General features: G+C 39.8%; 1 protein-coding gene across 19 annotated transcripts in view; it reads left to right on the top strand.

Moving 5' to 3' along the window:
* LOC136432175 (girdin-like) overlaps positions 1 to 25,116 on the top strand; it is a 52,851-nt gene that overhangs the window by 10,206 nt on the left and 17,529 nt on the right. For 18 of the 19 annotated variants that reach the window (XM_066423214.1, XM_066423213.1, XM_066423212.1 and 15 more), the window contains exons 4-12: positions 10,947 to 11,016; positions 11,881 to 11,939; positions 13,018 to 13,101; positions 14,599 to 14,739; positions 15,235 to 15,642; positions 16,610 to 16,756; positions 21,610 to 21,748; positions 22,282 to 22,296; positions 23,451 to 23,589. In XM_066423214.1, the coding sequence (XP_066279311.1) occupies positions 10,947 to 11,016; positions 11,881 to 11,939; positions 13,018 to 13,101; positions 14,599 to 14,739; positions 15,235 to 15,642; positions 16,610 to 16,756; positions 21,610 to 21,748; positions 22,282 to 22,296; positions 23,451 to 23,589 (1,202 nt within the window). The remainder of the gene's footprint in view (positions 1 to 10,946; positions 11,017 to 11,880; positions 11,940 to 13,017; positions 13,102 to 14,598; positions 14,740 to 15,234; positions 15,643 to 16,609; positions 16,757 to 21,609; positions 21,749 to 22,281; positions 22,297 to 23,450; positions 23,590 to 25,116) is intronic. The other variant, XM_066423195.1, reaches the window with a different exon arrangement.

Below are 25,116 nucleotides of genomic sequence, written 5' to 3'. Positions count from 1 at the left end.
CTAGTGGGCCTATTCTGTTTCATGTGGTCTTCTCGGGTATTTACAATTGTTGCCATGGCAACTGGGAACCAAAGGGCCAATTTAGACACAGCTTTTCTAGATATCTGGACTGTAGATATCTGCCAGGCGACAGCTTTTTTCTTTGTCTAAACAGGAATTTTATGGTCTTAATGAGGGTTTTTCCAGATATCTGGAAAATTTCAGCCGACCACTCTGAAGTGCTCGTCCGACAACTCAGCGGGAGTCCCCGACAGCTTCAGCCCAAGTATAAACAAAATGTGTCGGATCCCAGATATCTGGAGGACAGGTTTCAGGCTAATTAGCAGACTTGTGGACATCAAGTGACCCATTTTTATGTTAGCTATGGCAACTGTACCATCATCTATACTAGTAAGGGGATTTATAAAAACTTCCCATGGAGTATTAAGTAATTTTACAGTGCTTTACAGGCGAATACAGAGGAAACAATTTCTTACAGTAATAATCGGTAAAATCAGGCCATCAAACATATCTTTGGGATTCTAACAAGTTGACAGATGTCATTGAAAGCACTTTTGGATGCAGACTTCTAGCTTGAAACACAAATTTGTCATGATGTATCACTACTGCATTCCAACTCCACGGGTGTCCTACAGTACTTCCTGTCGTGTGTATAAATGCATCCCGACATCATGTCGCCTGGCAGATATCTGCAGTCCAGATATCTAGGAAAGCTGTGTATAAATTGGGCCAAAGAATAGGAAATGATCTAGTCAAGAATGTTTAGTGGTTATGGAAATGCGAGGTATGCGAATGCAGTCATGACGGACAAGGGTAGTGTTACAATTCTTTCTGTCTGACAGGAACAAGAAAAGAGTGGATGAATCATGTTTATTTTCATTCTTGGCACAACCAATAACTTGTTCCTGAACAGAATGGAAGAGGTCACTTTTAATTTGTGTCGGGCTGCATATAAACAATCAAATCATTAACATATCTGTCTTTAACATAGGATATCTTTAGACTTTTAAAGCACCATACTTTAATCAGTTTAATCAAAATACCGGATACTACTACTACTACTACTACTACTACTACTACTACTGTAATACATAATATAGAGTCTTTGTTCTGACAAAAATTTGCCATTCATTTGATTCTTGTTTTCTTTTGTTTATTTTCTGACACTCATAACTATGACATATTGCTAAGACCTAAGATTATTTTAACATCTATTTCTATAAATGATGCAGATTCTTAATCCTTTATGATTTTCATCACCGGGGTTTGAAGCAACTGTTCTCTCTGTATTGTCATATAAGCTGTCCTTTGTCCTGTCAAAGTTTCTACATGCTATTCTAGTCGTCATGCCTTCTGCATCCTAGGCATGTACCCTGACAGACCCTCTGCCAGCACTGTGGGCTTCTCCAAACCCTGTCTGCATTATACATGTGTGTCTCCACTGCAGTGTGTACTGGAATGTCCCAAACAGCCTAATTGTTGATTAGATAAAGAATTAATTGAATTCAGGGAGTATCACTGTTCCCTCATTCCGTGATAATTGGTAGCCTAGGGTGATGGTTATGTCTAGCCTCAAGGAAGGCATTTGTGGAGGAAGAATTGTTTCTGGTGAATACTTCTGTGGAAAATTTCAGTTACAAAGCTTTGCAAGGTCTTTCTCCATATACAGCATTTGCGTATAATTATTTAGCATATAGAATAGTTGCAGAACCTTCACAGATAGATGTAGCCTGAAATGTTATTTCTCCATGGTCTGTCCCAGATATGTCAAGTCTGTTTTTGTCCATTTCTAGTGGTAAATACTGTAAAAGGGAAAATGTTTGCTGGGATTTAATTCTACAGGGTGGAGTTTTCACAGTAGTTTTATGTGCACGCTTGCGACAAGGGTATAAGTGAGTAGAAGAGAGAACAAAAAATTTTGCAATGGATATAAGTTTGTGGCAAAGAGATCACCGCAAAAAAAAGGCAAAATTAAAATCTCGCAAACATTTCTCCCTTTATAGTAATCAACCTCCTCTTCTGTGTATTTCTGTACACCATCACCTGCTGCTGCCTGGTCACACCGCCCATATTTTCCTCTTCAGTGTCTGAAAGCTGCCTTTGTGTTTGCAAAGGGCCTATGATTTTCCAACTGTGCTATATGCCTGCCTTCTTGCATGCGATTGAGGTCAGGGGGCACAGCACTGTGTTTGGAGACTTGCCAGGAATGTAGGCATTTGGTAGTACTCTCTAACCCTTACTGTGGAACAAAAGGTCCACATATTGGCTATACACTATTTAATGTTTAGATGTAAGATGCCAAAATGCGATATAATTTTCTCAAGATTTTTGTAAATAAAAGCGTTATATATTGTTTTTACGTCAGAAATTTTTAATTAGAACCTTTTCGAAGGCAAAGATTGTTTTCTTATAATTTTGCCCCCCCTCCCAGATACTACCACACACAGCTACATGTACCATATCGTCACCATCTTTGGAGGGGGAACGCATTATAGCTTGCTTTGCCCCGTATCAGTTTTCAAAGCAATATGGATGAGATAATGTCTCAAATATCTGCAAAAACAGATCAGCTTATGAGCTGATAATGAGAAATTTACTTGATTGTAAACCATCCGGATGAACGATGATGATGATGTAAAACATTATTTTTATTATACCTGAGAGTATATGAAAGTAGAATTTACATTGCTATATCACATGTGCGTTCTGTTGTGTCTTTTGGTAAGCACATGTGAGTGTGAACCCAGCTTCGTTTGTAGTGTACCTGTGGGTCTTGTGCTGACCCAGTCAAGCCCCAGTGGTGACCCAGGCAGGCTGGGGAGGGTCAGAAAGGTCTCGTTGGACCCTCTGGCTGAGAATGAGCATAGATTAGTGTCAGGTAGCTCCTTCCTTCTTGAATGTACAACAGCCTTGAAAGGCCTGAACACAAAGGGGAAGTACAGCACAAAAAGCCCCTAACTCATTTATTTTGTCGGACTTATCAGTGACGTACACGCATTTCCTGTAGGTCAGTCCGCGGTATTGATGCGCATAAACCAATTTCAGAATTTTAATAGCGTTTAATGTCTTCCATTATCTGAAGATACCATTGACGGAAAATTGCTCTTCGGGACATCGAGAAAAGGTGTTGGAGCTAGGGAGAGCCGCGTGTGTTGGCTGTATTTATCTTGCTGATTAGAGGCTGGGAAAAGCTTTTTGGTAACAACAGGTACAGGTGGACAAAAAGTCTCGCGCCGTAATCCAGTCACTCTGAAGGGTTTACAGCCCACTTTATCAATGGTGACGCAGGGTGCTTTTATGGACTGTTTGCTTGTCCTGTTTTCCTTTCATTACGACTTGCATTTTTCTACAGCAGGTTCCCGAGCAGCTCAAATATTTGCCAACAAACGCGGCGCGGCGTCGATGTGCCATAACAACAATCCACGCCGCCGCTATTCTCTCCGGCAAAAGTGCCCTTCTCCGCATTCCCACCACCCCCTTCTGAAGAGAGGGTGTGGGACAATAGTATGAGGTACTTCAGCGAGTTGTTGGCTGCAAAGCTGGTGGTTAGGATTGAAGGTCAATGTGATGTTCAAACTTTTACAACCGGCAGGGGTCACAGGGAGGGTATGGGCTGGGCTATGTGCAAACAAAAGTGTTTGGCAGCACCTTAGCAAAACATGGCCAAAGGTCTTCCAGTCCTACAAATTGTATACAAACGAGGAGGCTAGCGTGTTCAATCCAGCCTTCTTTTTATGACATTTTACAAACAACGATTACCAATTGCAAGTCTACATGGAGAAGGAATCGTCACTTAATTGCTGGATGATAGGTCTGTAACGATGTACCGTTGGGGGACCATGTACATGTTCTGGAGTGTTCTGAGCCCAGTGTACAAACAAGGAGAGAAATACTGTCCGACAGTCACGTAAGCAGACCATAGGGCACAAGAGTGTTCCCTGGTGTAAAACACTTAAAAGGTCATAAAGAACAGAGAAGCCTGAAGAATGGATTGTATTTTTGTAACATAATACCTGCAAGAGGAGGTTGATCCTAAACCCACCATATAGCTTTCTGGCACTCTACGCTAATGGTTTTCCTTATACCCTGTGGTTTTGCTTAAAAGGTACATGAAAGGCCAGCTACGGTTTCAATGCCAACCGTACTTCTAGTACGTACATGTAAACCGGTCATTGGTAGTTTTAATTCTACATTAAACCATGGGAAAGGGTCAAATTGGTTACATGCCATTTCATGTGATGACAAAAATGATGTAACCATTTTGTATTGTAGCTTCTGATCGGCATTTGTACTGGTTAGTGGTAGAGTTGAAAGGTGTTGTCCTGCTTGCACCTCAACCATGAAGGAATAAAGATACCGGTCTCTGTCTCGTTGCCTGGATACAAAAATGTCTCCGGTGAATAGACCAGGTGTACAGTAACCATGGAAGCAGAAGCTTCCCTTATCTAAGTAACCTCTCACCTCAGGTAACGAGATAGCTATCTGTGGACAGGTACTCAACTAGTAAACAAGGAAAGTTTGTAGAAACTGGAGAATAACAAAGTACAGATGCAGGTTACAAAGGGGTTCTTCTAGCTGCTAGTTTAGTAGTTATCAAGATTGTGTGGTAGTTGTTTGGTATGTGCAAATCGGGGCTTTAAATCCTGGGGGCAAATGCACTTTTGTGCTCTCAAAATTAAAGCTAAAAAGGAAAAAGAAAAGTGATCTCGAACCAGTTTAGCTCAAATGAACTCAATGAACAGATGAGCTAATCTTCCACTGGTCGTGACAGGAAGACAGACGCTATGTAGAGTATTTACAGGTTCATTGTACCGGGGAAATTCCCCTAGCTCTTTTCGACAAGAACAATGGACATTGGACCACGGCTTAACGTCCCATCCTAAGGACTGCGACCCTTTCCGGTAGCCTACATGTCGGGTGAGCGACACAGCCGGGATCGAACCCGGGGCTTCTAGTTCCAGAGGCAAGATCGCTAACCACTGGACTACGTACGCAGTAAATGTCACTACCATAAAGATTTCAGCATTTTTTAATTTCCATATTTTGGGCCCCAATGTTGCTTTGGTTGCCTTAGATAAAATTGGGATGAGAGAGGAGGTAAAAAAAACTACAATGTCTTCAATTTTTCCCTCTTGAGATACATTTTGTTTATGGAGGGGAAAATTATTCATCTAGTACACCTGTACAATTTCTAATGATTTAGTCAAGTAAAATATATGACTAATAGTAATAACATGTACATGTCAAAAGGTCATCTCAATAAGAGTGAACTATGGAATGGCTTTTAACTAATAGAGTCAGACAAGCCTTGTATGATTTGAACAAGCCAATACATATATTGCAGGTCATGAACCCTTTTAAAACTCATAGCAAACAGGAAATGACATCATTCAATAAATCATGCTTTAAGAATACAACTTACATGTACAGAACATATTAATGTTCATCAAAAACGCTTTACTTTAGATATGTATTTATAGAATAACATAATGGAAAGGAAGTGCGCAGTAGATTTCAAATAATTCATCAATGACTCTATTTTTAGTGGAAATCACAGCAGGTGACTTTTTAGTTGTACTCCAGGAAGGAAGGCATTATGTGTAATTAGTACACATTATATGTGTGGACGTTATGGGTGGCATTGATGTCATAGTGCTGGGTACAGTGAAGTGGTGACCTCGGTCCATTCAACAATTTCCCTCCTGACGTACATGCAAGAACAAGGATGACTATGTACTGCAAGAGACTTCCTCTATTGTATTGTAAAAAAACTTTTGTACTGTAAAAAGGTGGACATTTGTTCTTTTACAGTATATAAAACCCTGCATGGCAGTTTCCACTTGGAACTAGAACTACTGTGAGCACTCCCTACCGCAAAATAAAATCCCTGTGAAAGTTGTATGATTTTAGTCTTGAAAACCTAACCTTTTATGCAGCATGTAACATTTTGATCACATAGCAATCCCATAATGATACAATCGTGTATATTTACAAGTAAGCTGTTTATTGAGTTATAACTATGGAATGAGTATTCATGACTCTGTGTGTGTTAGTACGTGAGCATATACATCTAGTACTAGAAGAGCAAAAGGGTGTTGGTCAGATGGTAAAAAAAAAAAGAGTGGTCATGTAAAACTTCTCAGGTCTGTATACAAATGTGCTTTGGGCCCTGTAGATACAATGTACCTTTCAAAGCACTATTTGTAGGAAACTTGTGTAGTATGTCATCTGAACAATCTAGTCACTCAGTAAAACAACTAACATCCTTCAGGTAATCATGACTGGGAGTTTCCTTAGTTCCTGTCTGTTTGAAGTCGGTTGCAAAGTTATTGGAACAAACATTTACAGGACACAGGAACAAAGGGCAGATTTGTGCACAAACATGCTTACTACAAGCCTCATGACGTGCCCTTCATTGATCCAGATGTTTCAAATACCTGTGGTAACACTCAGTGTACACATGAGTTTAGCTAAATCATGAGATAGTCAGATATACTGTACGAATATCTGTATGTATAGACATGCAGCTATCTGCCCTGACTCGGGCTAAAAGATATGTATCCTACATATATCATTCCGTGGATAGGTGGGCCAGAGTTCAATCCTAGGGTCGGACAGCCAGCTCAAACTTGTTGTAAAGGATTGCATTTGTCATTTTGGATGGTGATGTAAAGCCGGTGGCCCTGTGTATGAGGGAGCTTCAGGCTTAAGCCTCATGTGTCAAACCTCTGAATGTGAAAGAACCCAACACACTTATCGAGAAGAATAAGGGTTATCCGGTGTGCTTGGCTAAAAACTTGAGCCTTAGCGAAGCCGCATTGTACTAGTGACTTGAAAAAGCATATGCTTCACCTCAATTGAGGATGACTGCTCTCCCTTTACTATATGCTAAATGTTATCCTTCATACTCGTAAAGGCTATTTGACAATGACAGATCTAGATGCCCACAATTTCATGCCTAAGTTAACTGTATCATTGTAAGTACCAGTGATATTTCACAGTATGATCCAAAGTGTGGAAGGCCTCAGTTGCATAATCAAGGAGGATTTAAAGCCTCCTTCAAGTTGGTGTAATGTTTCACTAAAGGACCATGAACTTAAGACTTATCTTTCTACAAGGGAAAGTGTTGACGTGAAACTAGACTGTTTACAAAACTGTCTGAGGGGCAACAGTGACCGGTTGATGGTTCAGTTGTCGGGTGGTAAGGCGACTATAGACACCCTCTCTGTAAATAGACAGGATATCCTAGGCTGGCTAGGACACACCTGGCGATGATACCTCTACAAAGACACTCAACCATCTGTGACAGGGATGATGGAACAGGTAAACTATCAAACGGAGTCAGCGCAGGCCGCTATTGTCTAATTTTGTTTTAGTGAGAAGGTATGCCAATACGCCAGGATTCTACGTAACAATGTTAGTTTGTGGCCAAGCGTGATTGTTGTACAGTATTATCTACTTTAGCATCGGAGCCCCAGGTGTATAAAGACCTTGATAAAAGTGCAACTGTCACCAACTGTCAGCTCTGACAAAGGAGAAGTACTGTAGCCTTTTTGGTTGCCCTTTGCACATAGATTAGATGGTGTCATGTGGAAATGCCATGGAGGGTGGCATTAGAAAGTCTATATATCGTTATTTGTCAACTACATCAACTCGAGTTATATAAGAGACATAGAGGGGTACAATTGATTGGTAGAGACACGTTATTTATATTTTATATGGTTTTGGAGGAGAAAATATTTGACATTATTTTTAAAATCTGAACATGCTGTCCTAATAAGGAAGGTGCATAGTTCTACCCTGGGAAATCCGGTTAGTAATCTCTAGAAAACACAGGATTACCAAATCCCTTTATCTAGCTGGAAACCTGAAAGTTTTCCCCTTTTTTGTAGAGATACAACGAAACTAGCAAAGACCATTGTGTACAGCTTGAAAGGTGAAGAAAGGGATGTCAAATTGATGTGTTATTTTGACTCGTGAAATCAGCTCAGGTCAGCCACAGATAAACTTGTGGCATCTGAATTATTCCCATCAGCATAAATCTAAGTCAGATGTCGATCTATGTGTTAATCTATGTCAGGACCTAGAGCCTAAACCATTTGGCCGGAAACTTAAAGATACGACATATTATGACAAGATATGTAGTAAGTACTTAGAGTCCATTCCAAGTCACCACACGGGTTTTTAAGTGATATTTCTAATTAGTCTGAATTGATTTGAATAAAAGAATATCTAAGTCACAATAATTCTTCATTTTTCAAAAAAATTGAATATGAAAATTTGAATTTATTTGAATCCAATTAGATGTTTTAGAAATATTTTGAAAGGGACAGCACATGAAAGTCTTTATTTACAATAATTTGCAAATATCTGTGTGATTCTTCTAAATTTCGAAATATAGAGCAATATTTACAAATAGTGTATTAGGGTAATTGCCCCCATAAAAGTAGGTGCTAATCCAGCCCTGTTGTCTGCCTCTGTGTATTTTTAGATGTCACTGCTGGACACTGTTAGGCCCTTTGTGCAAGCCATCTATACATGGTGCTCAAGCATAATTTGCAAAGATGTGTGAATTGCTTTCTTCCCAGCCCACTGACCTAGTTGCAAATAATTGTAAAAAATGGTAGAAAATGGTCGAATGCTGTAACCATTATTTAGAAACTATTAGAAATATAATATTCCAGATCATTAATCTTTCAAAGGTTTTACACAACCGGTCAAATGATTATAAATCAAATGACATTCACAATATTTCCAAATTATGAAATCTCTTAGACAAATAATTACAAAGAATTGAAAAAAGTTGTAAATTATGACAATAACAACCCTTGTGGTGACTCGGAATGGACTCTACAGCCCTTAGTATAAGAACAGACACTTGACTTGAGTTTGAGAGGAAAGCTATGTAAGAGGACATGATGTGGTCTGGCATATTTGACATGCTTATCAAGCCTCTAATGTAATATTCCTTGCACTCAGCCATGTGAAAATGCATCCCCCACTTGGAGTATCCCCCTGACCAAAGGAAATAACTCCCATAGCGGCAGCATATTTCAACACACTCTCCCAGATGGGGAAATGAAAATGCCCTCCCCATATCTTTTTACGACTAGACTCTTATGTTATCTATAGGCTTGTGTAATGTAGACCGCCCACTTTTGGGATGAAGGAGTTGGTTGGAAGCATGATAGGTATGATTTCAATGCTTAGATGCACGTGGAGAAATTGAGACGGAATTGAAAACGGTTTAGAATACATCGGTAAATAAAATAAAATCTTTAATGTCAATGTGGTAAAAAATCAGTGACTGAATAACCATGTTTTATACCACTTAATGCATTAGGTTGACTTTGCCCTATAGCTAGTTTGTCCATATTAGTTCTTGTCAGTATTTGGTGTTGTTGATAGGCCATGTAATACCATTGGCACCCATGGAGTCAGTGGAAAATGTCAACCATGAAGGTGACTAAGGAATAAACTAGGTGCGCTATGCCACAGCAGTGTAACCATTTAAGTTCAGAGCATTTATAGTGAGCATTAGGCCGTTGTTGTAAAGTAATGTAGGCACGTTGTAGAATAAAAGTGATACAGTCGTTGCCAAGACCTAGTATTTAACCCACATACTGCTAGCATAGCTCGAGTGCCAGGAAACTTTAATACAACTCTTCCTCTATTTCTAGTCAAAATATTTCTAGTCAAAAGGAAAAGGGTTCTGGCTGTGTATATATAGAGCCGTTTGATAGATTTAGATAGAAGGAATTCCTTTGATATTATTGGTTCAAATGCATGTGGTCTGTGGTCTCGGATTCTGATTCATAAAATATACATAATACAATCTCCTTCCTTGCGACAACTACAAAGACGAAAGCTGTCAAGAAAACACTGATATAGAACGAAACTCGATCTCCGTGTAGCCAACGCGAATTTCGGAAAGAAAGTAAATGTCTTTAAGTCGAAAGCTATTTGTTATTTACATTTTCAGTGCATTGTTGAAATGCCAGGGTTAGTAGCAATAACATTAAAGGTATAGAAAACAACCTCAGTAAAGTCTACAGTTCCCTCAGGCAGAAAAACAAATTTCATGCTTACTTAAACAAACTGTCTGTGCTTTAGACTACTTGTACAGGGTCAGTAATGTGGAAAATGTTGTAAATCTTACACAGGTGGTATTTTGATTTTGTTACACTAAAAGTTTATGGTAAATTGAACCGGCATTCTTTTACTTTTACCCAGACTGTAGGCCATGTCCATTGGAAGATGTTTGGAATTGAAGTTGACATAGCAAATAACCACATGTCAATCTTGTGTGTGTTTATCAGACGTTGATCAGAATGTCATTTTTTCAGGTAGATTAGTAAATCCCCGCAGCAGTTATATAATGGAAATCATCCTTTTAGTCAAGCTAACTTTTCGGCATATTGGATGTTTCGTCCAGAAAAAAAGGGCTTGCAACTACGTGTACATCATAAAACTTGGGGTTGGACAATATTGTAGGAGTTGTGATTTTCAGATATAGATTCAAGATATGGGTTCATGTATGTTTTTAATGTTGACACCGCAAAACTTTTTGTCCAGCTATGACTGTAGCGCTACTTTTGTTTCAAACACGAACTTAAAACCACCGCGAACACTCCATTTTCCCCCTACCGCGAAATTAAAACCATGCAAACTTAAATGCATTTACAGTATTACAAACAGCATGGTGTGTACGTGTATGTACAGGATACTATACTCTAAGGTTTAGCAAAGTGGCATATTTACAGGTGTCCCAATTACCAATACCATACAGTTGTTCCACTGTGTGCATTGACCAGTCCCAATTTGTGTCAGACCCAGATAGTGCCAGAAGGTCAGTTATCGAGATAGGGCATTGTTGACCTCTAGTCTACTGTCTACTGGAGGTCATTGATCTGTTTACTAAACCAATCTTTATTGATCTATTGCAGGACGTTCTACAGCAGCTGATTGTGATGAAACTTCCTGACATCATCGCTATTGGCAAGGAGCCTGAAGGAGGTACTGTAAACTATGAAATTTTTGCGATGCTTATACTGTAAATCCATTGCGGTTGGTAATCCTAGTGGTTGGGGGAAAAGTGAATACGGTAGTTAACTGCATTTAGTTTTAACGGTGGGAAAAAATTTCACTGTCTTAAATGTTAGTGATCAAATATTTGCGATGATGACATTTTAGCTGTTGATTAGTGACCGTTAAAGTAGCTAAAATTAAGCTACCGTTAAAATGAAGAATTACAGTATGTGACATCTTTCACAGCAATCTTTAAAAAAAACACAGCCGAAAGTTTTGTTCTGTTTGTCTCCTTGTCAAACTTCAAGCTTGATTTCTGACTGGCTGTCCTTAAATGCACTGGTGTTTCTGACTGTTGCGCAACTATTGTTACAACCATGAACTTGAACCCACTGAGAACACTCTATTTTCTTCCTACCGTGAAATTAGATTCCAACAAAAATTAAAGCGATTTACTTTTGGCTGATTTCTTATCAAGTAAAACATGATGCTGTAGTATAAATCATGGAAAGTGAAATGAAACAACAGTTAAAGTACTAGAATGGTGTAACTTTGAAACAGTAATGCAACAACCTGTGAAATTGAAATTTCAGTCCTAATGATTAGATTTAGAATTGTCTATATTGCACAAAATCATTACTAGAACACAGGTAATTAGTATGATCAAAGTGCTGAAAGTTTGAAACTCTTTGTGTAGCATTTTCAATTTAGTATGACATCCTTTTCAACATTATGTCATCTTATGATGTCTACAAGTTTAAAGAATACTTACAAACCAAAATAAAGGTCACTGTGTCACGTCGTCATCTGTTTGTATTGGATTATTTCATGTTTTCCCTTTTTTTTTCACAGAACAATGTATCCATGAACTGCGAAAGATCCTGCTTCTAGTGCTGGGATGTGCAGTACAGGTAGGATTAGGAAACCTTCTGTGTAAATAAACAGACATTTAGGAATGCTGTTTTTTTCCTTTGCCAGGTGTGCCAAACTCTGTATAAAAAGAAGTAAGACAAACTGCATGCAGTTTTGTTTTCAAACCAGAAACCATTGGAGATATGATAATTACGTTTTAACTGTAGGATTTTGCTGGAATGGAGTTTTGAAATTTTAGAATTTGAGGAAAAACCCAAAGAATAGTTTCGATTTGTATTTTGATTTGGGAAAGGGAGTGAAATACTGGTAAAAAAACGGACCTTGTATCCCCTCTCTAGTTTTGTCTTGTTTTTCTTTTTGGGGATAAAAAGTTATTTGTGTCACCAAGGAGTTTTAAGCCCTTTTTGATGTGACAATTTAAAGATAAAGAAAACTGAACACTCCTTGTTCCTCTCGAGATTTGCATCCCTGGGCGCACAATGGCCCCCAAGGATTAGCCCCCTATCTTTTGAACTGAGTAGAATGAAAGGTAGCCCATGCCTGCTCATGTCCATATGAAAGACTCGGTTTTATATGCGTACAAACTGCTACAAAAACAAGCTCTGTTCCTGCTTCCAACAAGTGAAAGTCAAAGAATCAAAGAGACTGTATTTATACAGGTTTTAGATGTCGGTCACAGAGAAAGAATTTAAATCTCAGTTAGTGTTGTTGCGCTGTAGATGTGACAGGATTTTATTTTCTTAAATCAGAGGTGCTTAAAAATTAATACGAATTTTAGGAAATTCTTATGAGTTTTACGAAATACATACAAATTTTGTGGAATTCGTATGATCTGCGACTGAGAAACATACAAATTTTACATAATTCATATGAGTTTTACTGATAGTATTATTAGGGATTGTATGTATTCCATGAAACATGTATGTTTCATTGTAGTGGATCATATGAATTCCATAAAATTCGTATGTTTCTTAGTGGATCGTAAGAATTCTATAAAATTTGTATGTTTCTTAGTAGTGGATTGTATAAATTCTGTAAAAATGTAAATTTCGTATGAATGCATAGGCACCCCAGACTAATGCTAAACATTTCATGATACACGCTCTTTTGATACAGTGTGAAAAGAAGGAGGTCTTCATTGAGAAAATCAAGGAGCTCGACCTGGATGTACAGCATGCTATGGTCGGACACATTCAAGAGGTAGGTTCCATAGCATAACATTTCCGATATTCCCACCCCACTCTATACTGTAAATGCAGAAATGTTTGCGGTGCTTTTATGTTTGCGGTTTTCGTGGTGACCGTTTCACTGTAAACTTGAAACCACCGCGAACATTTTTGTCAAATACTGTAGCAGTGTGTGACTATGTCGATGCCGCAAACTTAGAACCACCGCAAACACTCCATTTTCGTCCTAGCACGAAATAAAAAAAAACATGCGAACTTGAATGCATTTACAGTAATTTGTAGGTTCAGCTGCCCCAGTAGGAAGTCTGTGTGGGTGCATAACTGTAGGGTTTCAAACCTCCACATTCTGTTCACTCCCACTCTACCCCATAAAGGATACCAAGTTCAGCTAACACATGCACACATGTATTCTTGTTATCCGAACCTATTATAGCTGCCAAGTCGTCCTCTTTGCAGCTATAATAGGTTTGGATACCACTGGCTAACAGATGCATAAGGCAATGTTGGTGCATAGTGCATGGCTTAAGTAGGGGTTATATGCTGTTGCCTATGAGATTTGATTAGAATGTTGATATGATCAGTTTGTAATGCTGTAAAGCCTATGCAAACAAGCTTGGGAAAAAAGCACTTGAAAAAATGCTTCATCAGAAGAAGTAGGGTCTAAAACTGTTGAGAATCTTTAAGTCCGGAAAAAACCCAAAGTCATCATCTAGCATCAAGATTATGAACATAAGTCCTGACTTTATGTGTGTAACCTGTGACTACACTGATTTGTTAGAATATTGCAAGTGAACTTTTTTTTTTTCTGGAGCTATTATTGTCTGAGACTGTGGGAGCTTTTTAGGAAGTTTTGCAGGACAGCCAAAGAAAGCATGATTAGGTTCAAGATTGGACAATTTACAAGTCATGTGACACGACCTATATCCAATGTCTCAGCTATGTCTGCTACATCAAATTTGTGTTGGTGGTTCTTGGGCTTTATGCCCAAAAATAATACTCATGTGTCAACCTGGGAATTAAAGAGCTACCTCACGTACAAACAAAGTAGCAGAGGATGGAATGAAATCAATTTCACAGGGCTTCTTCTAAATATAAAAGCTCCAACGTTTATTTAATATTAAGGCCACACAAATTTGATTTCTTGGTTAACAGATTTTTTTTTTTAGATTTAAGCAAAAAAAAAATCCCAATGAAAACAGAAGGCTGGGGTGAAAACTTGCACCTGACCCTGTTCACACCCTGAAACTGTGGGCACCAAAGTACAAACTTTCCTCTGAGATTCTGTTTTCACGTTGATTTTGGAATTTAGCATTTTTTCAAAAAAATCCGTTAACCAAGAAATTAAATTGGTGTGGCCTAATCTATGATTGAAAAGGTGAAATCAATTTTGTTGACGGTGGCAAACTTTCCAAGAATACCTCTTAGAAATGCTACTCAATTAGATATAGGCAAGAAAGCAAGAGCTGTGTGTGTGTGTACAAGCTCTCTGACATCTCACTTTCCTGTGCAGATCACAGACAACACAGACAACATCTTCTGCACCCAGTGGAGTGAGCTGACAGAGATCCCTCCTGAGGAGCTGGATGGTCTGTCCAGAAACATGTTCTACCATCTCAAGAGGCTGGTCAACGAGAGAGACGACTACTGTGAGGTAAGATCAGCTGAAGTTAACTTCTGTTTGTAGATGCTGGCTGTATTGTAGAGTTTTTGCGAAGGCTACAGAAAGAAAGGAAATTGTATTTTGTAAATAGTTGTGTTGGTTCGTATTGCATACCCGGTAAACCGCTTCATGGCACGATACACCATGTTTGCACTAAAGAATATAAGCTGCATATTCAGACAGATTTATTTGATCCACTCACACCGGGAAGGACCCCTACTCTTTTCGATAAGTGTGGTGGGTTCTTTTACACGCTCGAGGTATATTGTTGTTCTAACTGGATACTGGATACTACTACTAAAAACCTATGTGTAATGCTTTCCACTGAAATAGCATACAAATATGTAGAAGTGAATAGATGAATACCACAAAGACTTGTTTTTCACAGTAGAGCCACTTTCAGACAAAGTTGACATTTTGGTATGATGGACTCTAATGCCGCACAAGAAAACAAGGTTTAAGTGAACATTCCCGTTTTCCCCCCAGGCTCTTGCAGAGATCACACAAGAGCGGGACTACTACCAGCTTGCTCAACAGGAGGCGAGCAAACAGGCACAGTCTCCCAGCGCACCGGGGCAGCCCCAGGACAAGAACCACCTGACAGTGGAACTGGCCGACACCAAGGCCCGACTGAGAAGACTCCGCCAGGAGCTCGAAGAGAAGAGCGAGCAAGTGGTGGACTTCCAACACGAGATCGAACAGACCAACCTCACGCTACAGAAGCTACGCCAGGAGAACCTGGAGTTGAGTACGGACGCGCGGTCGGCGCGGGCGTATAGGGACGAGCTGGATGTGGCGAAGGAGAAGCTGAGCAAGACGGAGAAATTTGAGTCGGAGATACAGAGGTACAAGGAGAAGCTCAACGACTTGGACTTCTACAAGGCCAGGACTGAGGTATGCTTCTGTGTATGCTTTAATCATTTGGTGAGAAGAAATGGAACACACAAATGTTGCTGGGCTGTGTAATTATTCAATCTGCTGGTACTTGAATTGTTCCATCGATACATAATCTTCAAAGTAGGACTCATTTTCTAAGGCAGAATGAGAACAAGTTTCTTCCTTGCTGTGACATTGGCTCTGTTTCTGTAAAACTTAAAAGGGGAAATATTTGTGGTGGTTTTATGTTCACAGTTTCCATCTTGAACTTAAAACCACCGTAAAATGTTTTGTTGTCTTCTGCCCTACCACCTTGTTTCAACATGGAACTGAAAGCCACTGGGAACACTCTGTTTTCTCCTTACCGTGAAATCAAATCCCCAGGAACATTTCCCCTTTTATCTGACATCTCAGAGCCTGTAACTGGTTTATCAGTAGTATTTCACTGCCTGTGATGTAAATTGAGGATGGGGCAAGGTGAAGGTGATGTGATTGGTGTGTGGCATTGGTGTGGCATAACAGTTAGAGCGTCAGGATTGGAACCAATGGGTTCCGGGGTCGATTCTCGCCATATGATTCATGCCATAACGTTGTGCTCTTGTGAAAGGTACTTTACAATAGAAGAAATTTATTGTGCGACAGTCGTAACTGGTACAATGTATGGCAACTTACGCACATGAGAGTTGAACTATTGCTAATTGTTGACAAATATAATAACTAAATCTAATCTATCTATGACTAACAGTAAAAATAATCTATAGAATAATGTACATGCTAAAGCTCTAGAATACAGTATGTTGGTAACAGTATGCTGTGTCAGGAATATTCCTACCAGTGACAGTGGAATGATGCCCACCAAGCCTTTTGGGTTAATCTGTCAAAAAGTGTGCCAAAGAACACGTATGAATGTGCCAACATCTGCACATTTGCCACCAATAGCTGTAAAAGTTTGTGATGTAATGTGTGTACACCCCCTGATCTGCAGGAGCTGCGTGAAGACAACAGGATCCTGCACGAGACCAAGGCCATGCTGGAGGAGCAGGTGGAGTCCCTGAGGGCGAAGAAGGAGAAGTGGGTGGAGGTGGAACAGGAGAACCTCCGCATCAAGGCACAGCTGAAGGAGATGGAGGAGGTGAGAAGGGGTCATGGGAAAACACTGGCCTCATTGTGTGCTTTGGTATAAAGGGAGGTGGAATGAGAGCCAAAGGAAATGTACTAAAACTTAATGTAAGGGCACACACCACAGTTTTAACCTTGGGTTTCAATTTGAGGCTACACATATTCAAGTCGAGCTATAGTCTCTTCCAGGGAATAATTTTTTTTAAAGCTTTTTCCAAAATGACTGTTGTAGCAAAACGGGTACATACAGTGTACCTGAGTATGGCAGATGGAGAGGATAATGTAACTTTGGGCCAAATTAAGTACAGGAGGTAGAAGAATTTTTGATGGTCTCATACATGTAGGACAGGTGCAACATAGAGTTCTACCCATGGCATATAGGAAAAGTACAAGACCTTACCATTTAGAAACCAAACACAAAATTTGGAATGGTTTGGAAATGAGCCAACATGACCACTGTAGACACACAAATAGGGTAGTGCAAATTCACCATTTGTTCTTCCCCCATGGGATGCTTTCTGTAAGCATTTCCTTGCTGTCTCTAAACAAGTATTGGATCGTACCAACTCGCGTTCTATACCACAAGTGTCCTTTTCCAATTACTGGTTGTTTCCTCCCTGAGACTTGTGGACTTGACCCTAATAACCCAAAGTGATACACCATAGGGGGGTACCATGACCTTTGCAATCTGGAGGTAATTGTCTGATAACCCTCCGAGTTTGTATGGCAGTTCCACATGTCTGTCTCTGCAAACCATTTCATCAGGTACATCTGGAGTGGGAAAGGTTCAAAATGGCTAAAATATTAAAGTTATACATACAGTGTGCCTGGATATAATATACCTGGTTCTGTGTTCTACATATTGTCCACATATGTTAGCTGTAGTTACCATAGCTCGTTGTGGTCTATGTTTTTGACAACTTGACATTTGTTGCTGTTGCCAGGAAGGTTATGGGTTTTTTAAAATTTGTGTGTGTGTGTGTGTGTGTGTGTGTGTGTGCGCGCGCGCGTGCGTGTGTGCGTCTGTAAACAGCATAACTCAAGAACCATGATCTAAAGTTATGAATGGATCCTTATGATATCGAGTTTTTTAAGTAGGTGTTTGCAAAATGAAAAAAAAAAATCAAGTTCTCGGCCCCGTGGTGGCTTTTCTAGGCACTGCAACAGAACTTCCAGTTTAGATATCTTGTTGCAGGATTTTTCTTGCTGACTGATTTGTAGACTTGGTGAGTTTGAAAATTGGTCTGTACAGTATATCAGCAGCTTCCTGTTTGCACCTGTTAAAACAGTCTACAGATAGTCCAACCCACTGAGGGATTTATCTGATTACTGCCAGATACTGTAAATACATTTACTTTTGCAGCGGTTTTATTTTGTGGTAGCAGGGAAAATGAAGTTTTCGCTGTGTTAGAATTTTGCATTTGAAGTTCGCATTCTGCGGCACAGTAGAATTACCCAAACATTTTTTGTGCAATATGATTTTGCGGTAAGGGGTCATTACGAAAATAAAACCAGTACAAACATTTTGAGATTTACAGTATGAATTTTGTGCAGTAGATAAGATTGATTCTCAAATGTCCAGTATATATCTGAGGCATTTTAACTTATCTGAAGGAGCTCTAATGTACAAAACAGTCCACTGTTATCAAGAAAGGCATGATGACATATGATTCTATTATGAAAATCCTGTGGATGTTTAACCTTCTCCCAGCTGCCTAACCCTATAACAAATAGAGAATTGGTATCCAAACAGCTATTTAGTGTACTAAAGGTTAAAACTGCTGGCTTGGTTTCAATTGTAACTGTATTTTGTGCTCAGTCCATATCTAAACACCCTGGCCTTGGCTGTTCATTAAGGTGAACCCCTGGGAACAGTCTGTGCTGATTAGGACCCTACAGGAAACACCTTAATACGAACCAAACCAAATCTGTGAACACCCTTAATCACAGACCACTGGGGTTTAGATTTTTAAAACACCATCGTGATTACGCTTTGTTCGTTTGTTCAGACCCTTGTAGTGCCTAGTGCCACATACATGTTATTGTAGAGCAGCAAGTTTCCTTGCTGTTTCATATTTAGCAGGGTATAGGGAGGAGTTGCTAGCATGACTAATATAGAATACAACACGAGGTATTCCGTGTCGCCCGAGGTACCGTCCGGAGGGAGATGCGATCTGCGGTAGGGCCGGGACCGAGGGTGATGCGGAATACACCGTGTTGTATTTTATTTATGTCATACCCACCTGAAAAAAAACACATTTCAATGCGGAATGCGTCTGAAGTTGAGACAGTTGTGTGTCCTCGAACAAAAAAATCGTAACAACGTTGATATCAACCTCCGAATCCGGTATTCAAATTTTCGACAGCAGTGCAACCAGCGCACTCAAAATGCATTCTAAATATTCTATGGAAGCCTGTGTGATACAAGTAGGACCCCATGTGATACAAAAAATTATCATACGATGCGGAACACCCGTATTGAACGTTTTCGCGGGACAGGTATGACATAAATCATAGTATCATTATGGCACAGTCTGTAATTTCCCTACAACCAAACGTGTGCACTACACGTGTCTGATCGTACTTAATTGCTTGACAGTGCCAAGTGACCTTGTAATGTGGGTGTGGCTCAATAGCAAACCCAGAGAGATTAAAAATCTTGTGTGTAGTTGAGAAATGACTTTGTAACTTATTTGAGAAAAAGCGATGTGGCACTTTGTCCCATTTGTTGTGTTAGTGCATTAGCTGTCACTTGGTTCTTTTAGCTTTGGATAGCGGGGTATCTTTTGTAATAGGTTAAAATAGTTTTGCCCTAGGTCTTGGGTCCAAAAGGTTATGTTTATCTGTGCACACCAGGGTCCTGACTACTGACAGATATTGTGCAGAAATGGGTTCCTGTGCAAAACGCTTCACAAGTGGGCACGGACTTCTTTTGAATTTGGCCTATAGAATTTAAAGCCCCACCCATATGTGTATACAAGCCAGCCTACTACAAAAACGTGGCATCAAAATGCAAGATCACAGTCTTGTGCAGTGAATGGCTATACATGGTGAAGTCCCAAGAAGGGGTGAAAATGAGAGAGGGTCGCTTCTTTTCATGTAGACGTTAAAGTATATTGCTTAAAAAAAAGTCTGACCTTTGAGTTCAGAATTCAAAGTGGGTGCTAAATATGCTGTACATGTTGCCGAACTGTTAAGTCGGGGGCTACCCGAACTGTTAAGTCGGGGGCTACCTGACGACAAATGATAGCGTCCTCACTATGTACTCAGGACACTTTGGCAACAAATGTGACAGGTGAGCGATTATTTGCGGAGGTCCTGGGGTCTGTTGACAAGGTCGCTGCCGCTTGTTGACGCTCCTGCTCGAGAGGATGTTGTGGCAGCTAATGGGACCTTTAATCACGGCTGTATCCTGTCACCATTTAAATTCATGGCCTAATCTAACAGAGATCAGGTTTACACACACTAGGACTAAGTCCCCAGCTGAAATAAAAGCTTCTTTGTCTTTGTAAGCTCTGGATTCCTACAGATACGATTACAGATCTACTTTTAAGGCTGTTCTTGCAGTGTGACAAATGTATAGCATAAGTGTGAAAAATTGAATATCTTATTGCTTATTAGGTGCAGATTGGGATACATGTGTATAATTTGAATAAAAACTGTCCGGATCTAGACGTTTGTTGCATATTTCATAAAGGAAATATAATGTCAAGCTTCAAATGTAATCATATCTGTTTTATATGATGGTGATATATAGGTTGCTGTTTGATACATACATACATGCACGTTGCTTCCAGCTGCTAGAAAACATATCCGGGAGGTTTAATAAAGTTACGTGTTTCATAAGTCATACATGTATTATCAGGGTCTCATCAGTATTCAATATATTCTCTATTAATCCTGACTGTTTTAGATTAGAAGGGAGTTAAACATCAATCATACGTTAAAGAGCATATTAGAGTGGTAAATACTATATCCTAGCATGTGTAAAAGGTGGAGGAGGTCAGGTCAAAAGGATCATACTTCATGTAGTTATCATAGAATATGTGCAACCAAAGAGTATGCAGTAAACACAACTGGCAGGCAATAAATTAAAGAAACATATTAGATTCATTCCTATACAAATTCACGTTTCATTAGTTGCAAGTTGCATTTGAATTGAACTACAACGTACTGTAAATTCTCTAACAGTGTACGTATTTTAAAACTTTCCAAGTCGCATGTAGATGTTCCAGGCAAATTCGTGGTGCATCCGTTCGCAGGGGATTCTGCCACAGAAAAATCATAGGAGTTGACAGTACACACTCTCGTAGAATTTAAGATACTCGATCAATGGTTTAATAGTTATGTAACATGAGGCTTGGTGTACTTCAAATAAAGACTTACTTCATATTGTTCGCTAATGGGAATGCGTATGCTATTCTGTATCTGTATAGCCGGTGTAACTGCCCATCGGTGTAACACACCAGCTTCGCAGGCACGCGGCACGGCAGCAGCTGGTTGTATTACACTGAACAACCTGTCACACCTAACTTTTGCACATCTGACTGTAACCGTTCTTTAAAGTTATTCAGTGAAGGTGTTCCTACAGTATTTGATGACAACGAGTTCCATTCTACTATGGTTCACGGGAAATACAAATTTTTGAACACATCAATCCTTGGTTGATAACTCTGGTACTTAAAGGCATGACTATTTCTTGTCCTTTTCTGAGCTGGTATCATGCAAAGCCTGTTGCCTATTGGAGAATTTATGGTAGTACACATAATGTAATTTGAGGTGGTTACCACAGCAGGTGTAAGTAATAGTAAATCCATAACCGTGATTGCTGTATTGACCTGCTTTTCTCCCTACTTGATTTTCCAGAGAAGAGATGAGGACAGGAGGAGGATTCAAGAGCTGGTTGATGAGAATATGGCTCTTGATCTGGACAAGAGGCAGACCCTTAATGAGTCCTTAACCCTCGGAAGGGAGCTGGAAGATGCCAAGACCAAGAGTTCTTCAGGTACGTACAGTTCACTTCCTTATGATTCTTTAAGCAGATATCTTACGGGGCTGCACCAAGGTGCACCAACTTGTAAAAGGTATTTGCAAACCTATATGTTAATCAGTGCAATTTGTGGGCTAAAGTTGTGGATTTTTTTAAAATCCAAAAAAAGGAAATTTACAGCAAGGGAAAACTGGCAAAAACTTGCAAAGTTGGCACAATTTCCTAGCGCAATTTAGTTCAGTCCAGTGAAATACTCACTTGAGTTGCAAACTGGTTAGAGTACACCCAAGGGACAAGTACTTTTCATCACTCTCATGTAGTTGGAATAATGAAGTATACATGTATATGATGTGGCATGTAATTATTACCAAATGATAAGCTGCATGTAGAATGGGTCTTATATTTTCCCCAACTTGTTAGCATGTCTTCCCTGGTATTGCATCTTGATTGCATGGTTGTTTTGATGATGTAATCGACGATTGAGAATTCTTGCTTGTGTTGTTGATTTCCGCTGACTGTTGCCCCCTGTTTCCGTTTCTTGCTTTCAGAATGGTCGTACAAAGGTATGTCAGTGCAGCAACCAGTTTGTATGCTTTGTAATTGGTGCATGTGTGGGACCCACTAACAGTTTGCTTTTGCCACCTAACTTACACTGCATGCCAGACTTTGTCTTATCCATTTGTAGATGGTGGAAGATGCACAGCCAGATGCTGCTGTTTCTTTGGTTTTCTTAAAGGAGCATTCCACTCCAGAAGCGGGAATCATTTTCTGATAGATTACATTTTTCGGGTTACAAATGCACCCAACTTTTGGCTAAATTACCTCAGCTGTATTTTCGACATCAATCCTTTTCTAAATCAATGTACCCCCATACGGACCCGCTCCTATATACATGCATGGCCAGCTTCGGGCACAATTTTCCGCTAGCGGTAGACGCGATAAGCTTACGAAAGCAGTCGAGTGACTATCACACATTCAGGAAGGTACACAGAAAGTTTGAAGACTATCGCGTCTGGGAAAACAGAGGTTTTGGTACTTTTGTAAGAAACATTGAATTCTGCCATTGTTGGAAGGGTAATGCAGGGAGTTCCAGAACTGGATTGCTGTAATGTTCCCCCTACGTTCAGGCTTCAAATTATGGTAACGTTGACAAAACAAACTGGATTCAAGCATAGCAATTTTTTCTCTGATGAATTATGATACCCGCTTCTGGAGTGGAATGCTCCTTTAATGTACCATAACCTGATGGAATGCTAAACGATAACAGGATTGGTTGTTGGTGCCATTTTTTGCATGATACATATTTTCCTATGTTCAGATAACCCAAAAGTACAGTTATGTGGATAAGTCATTCTTAGAGAATGGGGTGCAAAAGAACTTCTTCAGTGTGCTAAAGGTTAACCTTTAGTGCAATGAAGTAGCCGTTTGGCACCCCATTCTCTATTGGTTACAGAGTTAGGCAGCAAGGAGAAGGTTAAAATGTAGTTACTAGTTCACATCCACAGCACAGGGGAGTAAATAAGAGGTGCTTCTGCCTTTTGGATTGACAGCTGGCTCACATCTGTGCAGCAGGCAGAACAGTTCTACGTGTTTCTATAAACAGTTTCTCTCCCCTCCCGTCTGGGACTGCATGGGACAGTGAAAGCTTGTGTCATGGGGGCGGCGTTGTCTTTCCTTCGCGTCTTACTTGACGGTGTTGTGTCCGCTGTGACCACAGGTTACTACCCGCTGGCGGCGGAGTGTAACGAGTCGGCGACCAGCCGAGCGCTGCGGTTGGAGAAGGAGAACAAGAGGCTGGCCCAGGAAATGGAGGAGCTCCGGGAGCAGATGCATCACTCCGACTCCAGCAGTACCAGGTACAGCAGTACCGTCAGATTCTATAAAAGGGGAAATGTTTGTGGTGGTTTTATGTTCGCAGTTTTTGCAGCAACCTCTTAACATCGAACTTAAAACCACCGAGAAAATTTTTGTTCTGTCTACTTCTTGCCTGCTACCTTGTTTCAACAACAAACTTAAAACAACCACATACACTTCATTTTCTGTCTATTGCAAAATTAAATACCCTCGAATATTTCCCCTTTTCCAGTAATTTACACCAATATTGGAAAAAAGGGTTCTCCTTATAATTAGAGTTACCATAAAGGGTAAGATTGCACACTGTATGGGCACATTGATGGAGTCAGTGGTTGCATCAACACCATCACCAAGTTGTAGTTGCCAGGCAACAGAGGTCGTGGTAGACCAAGGAAATCTTGGTTGGAGTGTGTGAGGAAGCCTCCTCACCAGTGTGGACCTGTTATAGATAGAGCCACTACGGTAGCTAGCGGACTGCTGCCCACATCTGAGTCAGGAACCCCTGCAGCAGGATAATCAAATACTGGATACTACTACCACTGACTGTATAAATAATGAAGAACTAAGGCAAGGGGGTGGGTTACTATAGTTAGTCGCTGTGATATTCCTTTTTGAAAAATTGATTCCTCTTTATTGATTGTTTGCATGTTTTTGTCAGTTCCTTGCTTCACCAGTGTTAAGAACATAGTTGTGTAGGAGATTACTATAATTGTTATCCCAATGATGTCCTAATTTGGGACAAGATAGGAGTAAAGCATGCTTGTATGTCAAATTAAAATGATAATCAAAATTCATTAACAACTTTCCTGGGACCATCTTAATGATGTCTTCATGACCATAGGATGGTTGACACACATGTAGTTTAGGACCCACATGTAATGTAATTGCCATTGATTGTCAATAACTTCTCATTTTCAAACCTGGAGGCTCTTCCAGCATTAATTGGTGCTCAACCTCCAGGTCTATAATAATGGATTGTTGCCATCATCAAGATGTAACCATGATTTGTCACAGTTCCTCTTGGGAAATTAGATATAGAATTGTCTTTGTGACTGCCAATATTTAATGGCCAATATATATTGTGTGGAACAATCTCTGCATGCTATTTCCACTTTTGTTTCGATTTTGAAGAAAATGAAGAACATTTGTTTATTGAGAAGAATAATGAATTTTGCATAATGATAGAAGAGTAGTTATCATTGACTTGGCAAGATCTGCAATGTTTGAACCCAAACAGTGTCAATCGACAAACATGTCGACTTTTCAATGAAAATTACACATAATGTCATGCACAAAAAAATTTCCTTCACCTCAACAAACATCAAATCTTTTTATAAAGTGCTGTAGTGAGCAATAGCCACAGAATTAATTACTAAAATCGACGGTAAAGCTCTATATGGTAACCAATTCGGTGAATAATCAATGGTTTATTCTCAAGACTTTAGTAGTGAATGATAGACAATTGCTAGTGATGTCCCTGTGGCTCACCTGGTAGCAGCCTCACAGTTGAGCTCCTGATTCCAATAAGT

Source organism: Branchiostoma lanceolatum, chromosome 4 (genome assembly GCF_035083965.1).
Source record: "Branchiostoma lanceolatum isolate klBraLanc5 chromosome 4, klBraLanc5.hap2, whole genome shotgun sequence".
Classification (NCBI taxonomy): Eukaryota; Metazoa; Chordata; class Leptocardii; order Amphioxiformes; family Branchiostomatidae; genus Branchiostoma; species Branchiostoma lanceolatum.
Note: the sequence above shows the minus strand (reverse complement) of the source record. Positions and strands in the feature narration are given on the sequence as shown.